At 36.3% G+C, this 13,137-nt stretch overlaps 1 protein-coding gene across 21 annotated transcripts in view; it reads left to right on the forward strand.

Moving 5' to 3' along the window:
- GAPVD1 (GTPase activating protein and VPS9 domains 1) overlaps positions 1–13,137 on the forward strand; it is a 74,507-nt gene that overhangs the window by 37,596 nt on the left and 23,774 nt on the right. For 6 of the 21 annotated variants that reach the window (XR_013994499.1, XM_081067211.1, XM_081067200.1 and 3 more), the window contains 9 exons: positions 996–1,082; positions 1,913–2,047; positions 2,193–2,382; positions 3,849–3,929; positions 5,179–5,336; positions 7,692–7,821; positions 9,104–9,229; positions 11,083–11,256; positions 12,844–12,984. Coding sequence is in view for 17 of the 21 variants with exons in the window: in XM_081067211.1 (XP_080923337.1) it covers positions 996–1,082; positions 1,913–2,047; positions 2,193–2,382; positions 3,849–3,929; positions 5,179–5,336; positions 7,692–7,821; positions 9,104–9,229; positions 11,083–11,256; positions 12,844–12,984 (1,222 nt within the window). In the remaining 4 variants the exon portion in view is untranslated. The remainder of the gene's footprint in view (positions 1–995; positions 1,083–1,912; positions 2,048–2,192; positions 2,383–3,848; positions 3,930–5,178; positions 5,337–7,691; positions 7,822–9,103; positions 9,230–11,082; positions 11,257–12,843; positions 12,985–13,137) is intronic. The other 15 variants (XR_013994498.1, XM_081067216.1, XM_081067206.1 and 12 more) reach the window with 7 other exon arrangements.

Consider the following 13,137-nt stretch of genomic DNA (forward strand, 5'->3'; position numbering starts at 1 on the left):
GGATGAGGACGCACCGTAATGTTTTTATTTGACAGAAATTGCCGTACCCGAAGCGATGTGTGACACGGAGCTTTTCCGTTGTGATCACAAAATACGGTGAATGCTGCTGCCGAGTGCCATCCAGTGGAAAGGCAGGGATCCTCAATACAGGAAGCGGCGCATTGAACCTTAGTAACAGTGTGTGACAGGTTTCAACTTGTTTGGTACAGTCAGTCGGGTGGGAGCTGCAGTTGAGAGAAAGAAGATGTGTTTTAAAGTGTGCCATATCACCCTCCATCAGGACAACCCTCTGTGTCACACATTGCTTCTGGTATGTGGCAGTTTCTGTTAAAAACATTACGGTGTGTCCTCATCCACCTTATTCACCGAACCTGGCACCATGTAACTTCTGGCTCTTCTCCAAAGTCAAAATGATTCAGGACATCGAGGCAGCCACGACAGTGCAACTAAAGACACTCATGAAACAGGACTTCCAGAACTGCCTCAGAAAGTGGCAAGAACTATGAGATAGGTGTGTTCGAAAGGAGGGGGAGTATTTTGAGGGGGATTAATGGCAATGCATCTTTTAGTGTACTAAATTTTTTTTACTTGAAACATTTACCATATTGTTTGATCACACCTCGTATTTAGGGAAAAGTACTTAACATTCACTTGAAATAATTTAAGTGAGTCAGCTTTTACAAATTAATTTTAAAATTTCTAACCACGTGAAAGTACAATATCAGAAACAAAGGTGTTGTAGTTTTACTTCCTAATGTCTATATAATATGCTAAAGAGAAAAAAATGAAAGCAAAGTTTTCTACTTTTCCTCTATAACTCTAAATATAGTAAAGCCTGATGTAGACAAGATACACATTTGGAACCCTGCCTTCTGTGTCTGGTCAGGTGGGATGAATATGAAAGAGATGTCTAGAATACAATGGAAGTGTTTTCATAGAGAGGACTTTGTAAGTGTCTACAGCCTGTGTCTCCCTACCGTTGCTTTGGGTTGCAGGTTGGCCGCCTTTTGCAGCAGTTAGCAATGACTGGCTCTGAAGAGGGAGATGCCCGGACGAAGAGCAGCCTTGGGAAATTTGACAAAGTAAGAGTGACGACTACGTCATAGGAAATGCTGCTTATAGAAAATTCTGCCAAAGTGTTAGTGAACCTACATATTCTCTTTATTAAATCTTGTCCTGGGGTGATGTGTAAATTAAGTATTCTTTTCCGTTACCCTTGGGATAGCTATAGAGCATACAGGGTTGGATCAGCAGCATTTAAAGGAAGCTGTCGCTAAAGATTACTACTTCTCACCCATAGAAGTGTTCAGGAAATGCCATCATAATGAGAACCAAATAGCGATTATGATTATTTTTTAAAGTTTAATTTTAAAAAATTGTCACCAAATCAAATTAGCAATAATTGTGTAACTTTGAGGCTATTTCATAAGTAATATTTATGGCATTGTTCAGTTAGTTTAATTAAATAAAGTTTTAATTAGTCATATTTGAATAGGCTACATTCAACCTAGTTTAAAATTCAAAGGCTATACAGTGAGATTTCCCTTCCACACTGATCTCTAGCCTTTATTTCCTCCCCAAAAGGTTCTTGTTGTTATCAGTCTTCTGTGTATACTTCAAGAGCTCTGTGTGTATATGGTAAATTCCTACATGTATTATCCCCATCACCCCATCCCTCCTTTTTCACAAATGGTAGGATAGAGTGCACTGTTCTGTCCTGCATCATGTTTGTTTCACACACCAGAATATCTTGGAGATTATTCTATATTAATTCATCAAGAGTTTAATTTATTGTTGGGTTTCATAAAATTTTCAATAAGAAAATCTTTTTTGCATGCTTGTCCACCTTAATCTGAAATTTTGTTCCCTTAAAGGGGAAGTTTTTCACTGTGGTCTTTTCTTGTTTTAACAGAGCTGTGTTGCTGCTTTTCTTGATGTTGTGATTGGGGGCCGTGCAGTGGAGACCCCTCCAATGTCCTCCGTTAATCTTCTGGAAGGGTTGAGCAGAACTGTGGTTTATATAACCTACAGTCAGCTTATTACTCTGGTAATGGCTTTATTCTTTAATAGGATTTTCTCAGAAGTCATTTATCTAAGCATGGGCAAAGTCATAGATGAGTACATTGTGTGAGAAATATATATTGCGTTTGAAAAATTGATTTCACCAGCTAATGTCCTTTTACTTTTGCCAGGTGAATTTTATGAAGAGTGTGATGTCTGGAGATCAACTGAGAGAAGACAGAATGGCTCTTGACAATTTATTGGCAAATCTACCCCAGGCAAAGCCAGGAAAAAGCAGCAGCTTGGAAATGACTCCCTATAATACTCCTCAGCTGTCTCCAGCCACCACTCCAGCAAATAAAAAGAATCGATTGCCTATAGGTAAAGAGACTTCTCATGTTGGGGCTTTCCCTTAAATTTAATATTTCTTTATTAGCCTTTGTTATTGCTCAGTGTTTTGGAATATAATTTTAAATAATTTGGAAATGTCCTTCTCTTCATGTTTACTGATAGTAATTCAATTTTTTACAATAGCACCAAATTAGTTAAGGCTTAGCAGGAGGCTTTAGCTTTATCTAGACATACTTTTCATAATTAATTGAAATCATGCCACCTACAGTATACTTTGTTTATATTTTACTGTCTTTTCTTAGAAAAACTTGAAAGTGTTATTTGTTATAGGTAGTCATTATTTGAATTGTGTAGCCCTGTCCTTTCTAAGTTCTAAATAATATAATAAAATTTTTGAAGTTTCTAATGATAAAGTTGAAAATACATAGTTACTATTTTTTCACTATTGTTATTAATAATCAGTCTTTTATCAGCGGAGTTAAGATATCTTTGTTATTTTGTAAAATAAAGCAACTTCCATTTTATTTTGTCATTTATTCATTTATTTAAGAATTAGACTTAATTAAGCTTTATTCACTTAGTTAACATCTATTATATATAAGTATACACCAAAAAATTAATTGAGCATATACTGTGTACAAGACACTGGGTAATGACTTTATACACAAAATGAGTAGGTATTATAATTACTGTCCTGCAGGTGGGCCATTGTGTTAGATGCTGGGGATACAGAGACCGTAGGATATGTCCATACTCTAAGTTAGTTGCCTATATAGTCTGGTTGGGGAGAATAAGAAGAGACCAGTATTCCCGGTGTGTACTAAGTGTGATGGCGATAAGCATAGAGGATTACCAGCACACCTAACTTAGCTGGGTGGTGATGGCATCAGAAGATGATCCTGGAGCAGGTGACTCCTGCACTTTCTCTTGAAGGATGAATAGGAGTTACACAAAGTAAACAAGACAGGAAAAGAGTGTTTAGGCCCAGGGAACAGAGTAGTTTAGTGACAATCTTTTAATGCTAACGAGGACCTCAGCGATAATTAGTGAAAATAAATAGTTATATTTTATACATTTTGAAGAATAGGATTTCATTTTTAAACTTCCATGAGCTGATTTGTTAAGAACTGTCAGTCTCTGGCTTTCATCATTTCAAAATGTCAATTTTTAGAATTAAAAGTAGAAAAAAACGAACTTTGACACTTAATTTTTAATCTTATAGGCTATTTGTACTTTTTTTAAACAAAGAAATGATTTGGTAAATTAGAGATTTTGTTTTTCTCCATTATTCACTTCTATACATTAGTTCTGTCATTTCTTGTCATCCAGAAGGTGTCATTAAATATGGAGGTAATGGAAAGTAAATTTCAAATGTTTGCCCAGTATTTTGTATAGTCATGTGATCTGGTCATTGAATTTATTTCATATTTTAAAAAAAATTGTGTCCATTATTTAGAGGGTTGATTTTCTTTCTGTTTAATGCTTTCCCAACCCAGGACAACAGTTAGCAGCCATCACTGCCTGGGATTCCTCAGCCACCAATCTTACTGCTCATATTACTCTAGTAACCCCATTTGGTGGGTAATAGGCTGTTTTCCTCTTCTTACATCTTTTATTTAAGAAACAGTTTATAAAAGTGTGCTCCATGTGCATGTTGCTTTTCTTTGTGTAAATTGCTACATGAATTTTGATTACTTGTACTTTCATAGATTGTAAAGTTTGTTACTTAAGATTCATGGAGTTGTTCATGAAGTTGAATTTAAGTTCACCATTCAGAAGACATGAGGGTCAGCAAATAAAGGTGTGAGTGAATGTGACTTGAAAGTTGATGTGTACTCTGAATTTTGAGAGTAGGAGATTAATGAACAGATCTACAGCATTGTGGAGAGAAGATGATTCTTTATATTTCTGTCTTTAAGTAGGTCAGCTTTCACTCAAAGTGAAGCTGAAAGACTTATTACTACAGAGTGTTTTTGCTTTATGTCCTACTTTTATTTTGCACTGAAATAGAATTTCTAGTTAGTCTTCTGATTGCATTGAATTATATTGACCTCTGAAAGAAAATTGAAACTTATCATAGAGGACTGAAACTTACAAGAGAAATTATCACTGACTATCTAAATCCTTCAGTTCTTGTAGGATGGATTATTTTAGAAAAAAAATGTATTAGGGAAAATAACACCCCAAAATAATTAGATCCTGTATTAATTTAGAATATTTTCAGTAAGCAGAAAGGAAACTTGTATTCAAACATAAGGAAATCTCTCCTCCATGTTTCGAAAGAGGTTACTACATTTCAGGAAAAACATTGTGTTTTCAAAAACTGGTTCTGGTTTTGTCATCAGTTGCCTAATTAACGTATATTACTTTATATGGCTGTCAGATTTCTATATGACATTTTCTAATGCCTGTAAGTTCAGTTATTAGTATGGGAGACCTGTGGCAGTTAAATCATTTTATAGAAAAAAAATAGTTGAAGGTATCTTGAAAAGATAAGAAATAAGGTAATACTTTTCCTGTCATGCCAAGTCTTAAATTGATTGGGATGTGTTTGCTGCTCTGCAGGTATGATCATCTGTGTGTCACTCCCTGTCAGGTGAACATGGATCATTTCTGATTTTCAGTTTTGAAGGAGAATCTATATTAGTCATCAGTAGAGTAACTGGGAAGATATAGGTTCTTTTTCATACTCATATTCTCACCATTATTTTTTTGTGCATGCGCAAATGTTCTATATTAATAGAAAATATATTTTTGTATTTAGTGTCCCGTTTTCTTCATTTTATCTCTTTCTCTAAATTGTCTTATTTGAAATATTTTTATTAGCAACTCGGAACAGAAGCCGCACCAATGTGCTAATGGACTTCCACCTGGACCATGAAGGATCATCTCAAGAAACCATCCAGGAGGTACAGCCAGAAGTGTTGGTCATCGCCTTAGGGACAGGTCCCCAGCTTACTCCAGGGATGATGTCAGAAAATGAGGTATGAATGTATTGGTGCATTTAACTTATAGCCATTGATGTTAAGAAACTTAGATTCTATTCTAATTAATGGTCACTTCTATAAACCAGTATGCATTTAATGAATATTTTTCATTATCTTCAGTGGGCCTACCATGACACAGCATCAAATGCTAAACCTCCTGTGAACAGTTCTGGAGGTCCTTCACATTAATACATCTATGGCACTGAAGTTGGTGACCAAGTCCACAAACCAAAAGGAATTTCCCAAATAGTAAAAGAGACAGGAAACCTGGAGATTATGCTATGGAAATTGAAGAGACTTTTCCAGTGACCTTTAGGAAGTGTTTTATGTTTCTTTTCTTTCTAATGATTACTAGTGGCATTCCTGCTTTAAAGAGCCAAAGATTCTTTAGAAATACTTTTCTTTTCTTTGGCCAGTTAGGAAGAAATGGAAGAGATAACTGAAAAGAAAACTAAGAAAGTAAAATATTTTGAAGAAATAGGATTGGGGTGTGGGAATCATTTTTAAGACATTTGTAAACAGAATAGCTTGGGGCAGGGACAAAAGGAAAGAAGAAATCTTGACTCTAAAGGTAGGAATCTGTTCTCGTAGATTGTGACATCCTGAAAAAGAAGTGGCATTTTACATTCAGCAGTGACTCTTTATTATTCAAGAAAACCTTGTCCTGGCCTGGGAAGAAAGGACTAGTTATAATGGTTGATAAAATGATGATGGTAGTTGGCTATGCTTGGAACTGGGGCATCACTCGTAAGAAAGAGGAGTGTCAAACTCCCAGACTCTGTCTCACACACACACACACACACACACACACACACACACACACGGGGGAGGGGAGGGGAGGAAGAGAGAGAAAATGAGAGAGAAAAATGTGTAAGCTGTATAAGTTCTTGTAGGATGGATTATTTTAGAAAAAAATGTATCAGGGAAAATAACACCCCAAAATAATTAGAATCAACTTTTTAGGAACTCGGGAATATAATCAAAAACAACAACCAGGGGAATGCTTCTTGAGGGAAAAAACTGCTGAATGGCAGTCAGAGAGTTCTGTGGCATTTTCCTTCCCTTGTTACCTTCCCCCATCACCAGCTCAGTGGCAGCCTTGAAGGCAGTAGTCTGCATTCCTGTGCAGGGGAATATCTTCATTGTGCTGTCATCCTTTTGCTTTCTGTTTATTCATACCACTGTCTAGGCCTTTAGATGGATTTTGCCTGAAGATTCGTTGCCTATTTCTCACTATGACTTTAAAGGTCCAGGTTATCTTAAAAGTACACAATGTAAAATTTTTATGTCTGCATTTAATTTCAAGCAAATAGGAAAGAAATTCTAATTTTAAATAACATTTTAATAGCATCACATGAGTAAATATATAGAGCCATTACAAACCCTTTAATTTAACATTTAAGTGCAAGGCCAAAGCAGCACCTAGAGGTTTTTTTGTTTTTGTTTTGTTTCTTCTTTTTAAGTAAGGATATTATTCTTCCTTCATATTCCAGCAAGAGCGTAGGTACTCAGTGGCTGTGAGTTCAAGTTTCAGGTGTGCTTAAACATGCTGTGTGACTTCCAACAAAGCACTCAATTCTTCATTAAGTTGGAGATACACATACAAAGCTGAGTTTTGAGGCCTATGGGGAGTGAGAAGTAATTATGCAATTTGGAAATCATCTAACATATAGAAAATATAAAAAGACTTCAGCTCTAAGTTCGAGATGGCAGTGAAGTCACACTTCAGCTTCTGGTATGGACTTTTCTGCCCATGTATATGGTGGTCAAGTGGAGATTCAGACTAGACTGAATTCTGGTGCCTACAAGATAATTTGTTTACATGTTTTTTTCCTATTGACTTAGGTTATTAACTTTTGAAAAAATGGACTGCAAATTTATGTCATTTTACTATGCCAAATTCTTTATGAGTATCTTTTTATTTAATTCTCAACAACTCCATGGCACACATACTGTTATGACCATCTTACAGATGAAGAAACCGAGATTTAAGGAGTTTAAATAATTTATCTAAGATCACATAGTTGGCCCATGGCAGAACCAGAAGGACCGGCCCACTGACTCTAGAGCCTTTTGGTTCTCATAATCTCGACCTCGGCTCATTTGATATCTGGTTGCCTGTTCAGTCTCTGACACCAGTAGGGTGATGGAAGGGCACAGATTCAGTTCTTCCAATACTTACACTTTTCTCCTAGAGGTATTAAAAAGCTTGACCAGAATAACAGAGAAATAGGTTTTTTAGTTTAAAAGGATAACTGAAGAGCAGAAAATCTTAAATACGCATTTGCTGTGGTTTGTTTTCATATCAGTAATCTTTCAGTTGTGATAAACCAATGGCATTTTATGTTTTAGGTCCTAAACATGCAACTTTCGGATGGAGGACAAGGAGATGTCCCTGTTGATGAAAACAAACTCCACGGTAAACCTGATAAAACCTTGCGCTTTTCCCTCTGCAGTGATAATCTGGAAGGAATATCTGAAGGTGAAGGGTTACTTCATTCAAGGAGTTGTGTGATTCAAGTAATATTTTGTTTTGTGTTCTTTAAAGGAGCCTTATAAATTATAATTCTACCATCTGTGCCCCTCACTGAGGAGAGTAATGAAGTTTTCCTCTAATGATCTTTAACAGTTGGCTGTAAAAATATTTTTTTGAATAAAATTTGAAAAGAAAGATTGCAAGAGACGTTTGGTCATATAACATGGAAAAGATACAAGTCTTCATGGATATTTGAAAAGTGCTGTTTTATTTCTCTAGTGTTGATCTATACCAAAGCTTATAGAGCTCCTTTAGAGGGATTTAGTGCATGTCTGAATGGAAAAAAAACGGACTCAGTATTTCAGGATGTTGTTTATGCTTTAATGTTCTTTATTTCTTTGGACACACACACACACACACACACACACACACACACACACACGAAACAGAAAGATACAATGGAAATAGGAATAAAACAATCATTAAAAGCCAAGATTGTGAAGTGAGAATGTCACCCTATGATCTAAGACAAACTATTTTAATGAAAAAAGTTCAAGTTTACTAACATTTTAACAGAAACATAAAATGTAATAACTTTTCCTTTTCCTCTAACGTCTCAAAACGTCAGTAATGTGCGTTCATTCTAGAAAATGCTGAAGAGAAATTGAATCATCTGTAATCTCACCATTCTATTAATAACAGTTAACATTATGTTAACTTTATATTTATATTTTTATATATAAAAATATATTTATTTATAGCAAGATTAGGTCTATGCTGTTTTGAAACCTTTTTGTTCACCAAAATAACAGTAAATTTCCTTTTATAATGGAACATTCTTAAATAACATGGCTTTTAATGGCTGTTTTCTTTCATTTTAAATGGGCATATTTAAATATTCTATGATTAAACATGTAGATTGCTTCCACTTTTCAGACATAAGCCGTGAAACAAGCAAAAATTAGATGAATTTTTGATTTGTTCCTTAGGATAATTTCCTAGACGCAGAATTGCTGGCTTACAGTGCATGTGTATTTTTAAGGTATAAGTGCAGTATTAAAAGCACTTTAATCAGGGGTGGCCAGTTAGCTCAGTTGGTTAGAGCGTGGTGCTGATAACACCAAGGTCGCCAGTTCAATCCACTGTGAGCTACTCCCTCAAAAAATAAATAAATTTTTTATTAAAAACCACTTTAATCAGTCTTTAGTCTCTTATCAAGGCATGAAAAATTGCATGATGGCTCATGACTGTTTTAAAAAGCTCACTCACAGTAGAAACATTTCTCTAGGTCCTTCAAATCGCTCCAATTCGGTATCGTCTCTAGACCTGGAAGGAGAGTCTGTATCAGAACTTGGAGCAGGGCCTTCTGGGAGTAATGGAGTTGAAGCTCTACAGCTGTTAGAGCACGAGCAAGGTAAAGTGAGGTTGGACACAGTTGCTCAGGGAGCACAGAGTTTACCTGGTGCAGGATAAACAGTGTTTCCATGTAAGTTGGCTGTGTTCAGGAAGAGAATAAACCTAAGTTGATTACATAATGACCATTAAACTTGCATTTATTCATAGTTCCTTCACTTTTTAGAAACGTGTTTAGTTGGTAAATTTAGTTGGTGAATTGTTTAGGCTTAAGTTGTATAGACTAATTAAAATGAATTGCTTGAATTCTGTAATATTTGATATTTCAGTTCTGTAATATCAAAATTTTAAGGGAAACAAAGATCAAACCTCATGGCTCAAGGAACTTAGGGAGAGAATGGTACACAAATGATTGAAAGTGTCATAAGAGTGCTTTGGCAGTTCTGAGTGAGAGAGAACAGTGTTTCAAAGTGTAGAGAAAAGCTCATTGGAAGAAAATACTAGCTTAAAGCCTGGCTGGCATTGCATTGGCAGAGATGGAGCTAGAGCACTGTAGGTGAAGGAATAGTATAAGCAAGTCCCAGAGGTGGGAAACCATAATACTTACTCAGGAGCTACCAAGTAGGGGCATGGCGCAAGGTAAGGATTAAAAAATGGGAGGGTCCCTAGTGTGCTTTAGAAAGATTAATTTGAAAAAGGTTTTTTGATGTGTTTATTTAAAGATCACTGGAGTCCTTCAAGGGTAGATGCCCTCAACTGGGTTTGAGGCAGGGATTTTTAGATTTTAGTGTGCATAAAAATTATGTGGTGAGTTAAAAAAAAAAAAGCCATTTCCCATGTCTCGGTTTTAGAAATCCTGGTTCTGTCCATATAAGAAAGGAAGAGTGTTTCCCGTTGGGATATATGTGGCTTGAATAAAAATAATGCTATATTTTACTGGATCAGTTTGTCATTGTATGAATTAGGATTAAATTTTCTAAAATAACAGATTGAAATAATATTAGCTTAAGACAGAAGTTGAAAGACTCACTTCCTTAACAAGCCCTCTGGGTTATTCTGATGTAGATTGTTGGTAGGCTACACTTAGTGAATACTAAATTAAGGAGTGAATTGAGGCAAATTGCAGACTGCTTCTCACTGTTCAAGGGAAGAGAGTAAACTCTAGAATTGGGGAGGTATATCCAAGTCAAATGAAGAAAAATGATTGTTTTAGAATGGATTTATCAGTTAATTATTGCCACAGTGCTACATAATAAACCACCTCAAAACTTAGTGACTTAAAACAATAAGCATTTATTTTTGCTCTGAAGTCTGCGAGTCATCTGGGTGGTTCTTCTGATTTGGACTGGGCTCTCTCATGCATCAACGGTCACCGGTGGTCAAGTAGGGGAGCTCTGCTTGTCTTACGTGGGGGTCAGTTGGTCAGTGGGGAGCTGGCTGGTCTAGGATGACCTTCACTTTGTTCTGTGTCATCCCTCATCCCCCAGCAGGCTTGTTCTCATGGGAGAAGCAAGGGGAAGAAAGAAAGCAGAAGTTTATAAAGTTGAGGCCTAGCCTTGCAACTGGCACACTTCCTCCTTTACCCTTTTGGCCAAAACAAGTAACATGGCCTGTGCAAGCGCAGAGAGAGGGCACTGCATCCCAGTTCTTGATCAAAGTCACTGCAGAAGTTGTGGATACAGGGAGACAACTGATTGCATCAGTTAATCTACCAGGGAAGTACATATGCTGAGCACAGTTCAGAGACGGACAGACTATATTCATGAGGGAATAATTCAGTGCTTTGGTACTGTGTGCTCAGTGTGAAGTATAAAATATGTAACATGAAGTTCAAAGACTTTAAGTTCCTTAAAGTTGATTAAGAAATCATAGCTGTGCTACCATTTTTTAAGTGCTTAATTTTGTTTTTGATAGCTACAACGCAAGATAATCTTGATGATAAGCTGAGGAAGTTTGAAATCCGTGACATGATGGGACTGACAGAAGATAGGGATATATCAGAAACAGTGAGCGAGACCTGGAGCACAGATGTCTTGGGAAGTGATTTTGACCCTAACATTGATGAAGATCGCTTACAAGAAATTGCAGGTAACTGTTCTTTAACATCTCTGGAAGATTACTGGCTAGTTATTCATATCCACCCACTCTTCATGGGAGGAACTTCAGTTCTCTGACAGACACGGTGTATGTGTTAGCACTAAGTGGGAAACTGAGATAACTATGTAACTGTAAGGCAATTGTGTGTGTTTTTTCCTTTACTTAAATATAGGTGTGTTTTCCCCATCTACATTTAACTCTCCTCCCCACCCCAGGAAAGAAAAACCAGTCTTTTGAATTAACTTCTCATCAAGTCTTGTTTACAGGGCATACGGTAGTATATGTTCTTAGTCTGTGATGAAGATCTTTTTTTGAGATTAAACACCTTACCTTAAGATCAAAATTCGTACAGATTATAGCCATAAAATGTTTCGGAATAATACGATAATATGATAAAATAATAGGATAAAAAAATTGAATTTACTTCTGGAAGGATTAATTCAGTTCCAAAACGTAACCAGTTTTCTTTCTTTATATCAAGTTTATTGATGTACAATTTACATAAATTAAAATTCACCCTTCTTAGGATATTGTTCTTTGAGTCCTGAAAGATTCATATGGTCTTAATAACCACGATCTTCATTGTCTTTTTAAATTATGGAATATTTCAAACAAATAGAAGAGAGAATAGTGTAATGAACTCCGTGTACCCATCACTCAGCTTCAGCAAGGTACACACACACACACACACACACACACACACACACACACACACACACACGGCCAATTTGTTTCATCCCTTCTCCCACCCACTATGGGTACTTTTATCCCCTCCCCCCCCCATTATGTTTAGGCAAGTTCCAGACATTATTTTATTTGTAATTATTTCATGACATACTTTAAAAGGTAACTTACCAGTAACCTTTTTCCAAAAGTTTTGCATGCACTGAAGTAGAATGTTCTTTTATTAAGCAGAGCATTCTGAACTTGAGTATTTTTAACACAGGTGTACAATGTTTAATCCTTTCTATTTGTATTTTTAAGTAGTGTAAATAGATTTCTTAATTGGTTTTGCATTACTTTGTTCCAGATGCTAAAGTAGTATTTTTCCTGGCAGTAAGCTCTGTTTGAGCAATAAGCTGTCTTTGTAGTTGAATGAGTACTACAGAAGCGAAGTGCATTTTCCTGCAAATATATTTTATTGCTCTGAATATGTGGCTAATGTGCCAGAAGAAAACACATTTACCCAGTATAACTTTCTGTGGTTAAATGTCTGTTTGAGTGTTTTTAATCCCTGTAGGACTATAAATTTTAGAAAGAGATTAGGGAAACACATAACATTTGCTGAAAAACCAAGGTGAAGGCTAGTTGAAATGACTTGACCTAACAATGTGTTTCCTCTGGAAAGTCCAAGGTGAACAGGAGGCAACTGATGAAAAAAAAGGAGCTTGTGTCATTGTGACCACAGTGGGAAATTTGAGTTTTTAGTGGTGTTTTGATTGAAATTACTCTTCCCTCGGCTTCTTTCTTGTGGGTAGAGTAGAGAGGTTTTGTTAGCTTGGTGTTTGGCCTTTCTCCATATTACCGCTCTTTCCATGAGGATCTTTGTTAACCCTTTGCTCCCCACCGGTTATACAGGTGCAGCAGCAGAGAGCATGTTAGGCAGTTTACTGTGCCTGCCAGGTTCAGGGTCAGTGCTTCTGGACCCCTGCACTGGTTCTACCATATCAGAGACAACAAGCGAAGCTTGGAGTGTAGAGGTATTGCCAAGTGACTCAGGTTAGTATGCTTGTCATTATTTGCCTTTTGATTTGCACAGTTTTCAATGTAAGGTATCCTAATTTCTGCATTATGGACATTTTGTCAAATACACATTTGACAAATGTGAGGCAGTCACATTGCTAAGAATTTCAAATGGAAAATTAGGGTGTT

Source organism: Rhinolophus hipposideros (genome assembly GCF_964194185.1).
Source record: "Rhinolophus hipposideros genome assembly, chromosome: 11".
Lineage (NCBI taxonomy): Eukaryota > Metazoa > Chordata > Mammalia > Chiroptera > Rhinolophidae > Rhinolophus > Rhinolophus hipposideros.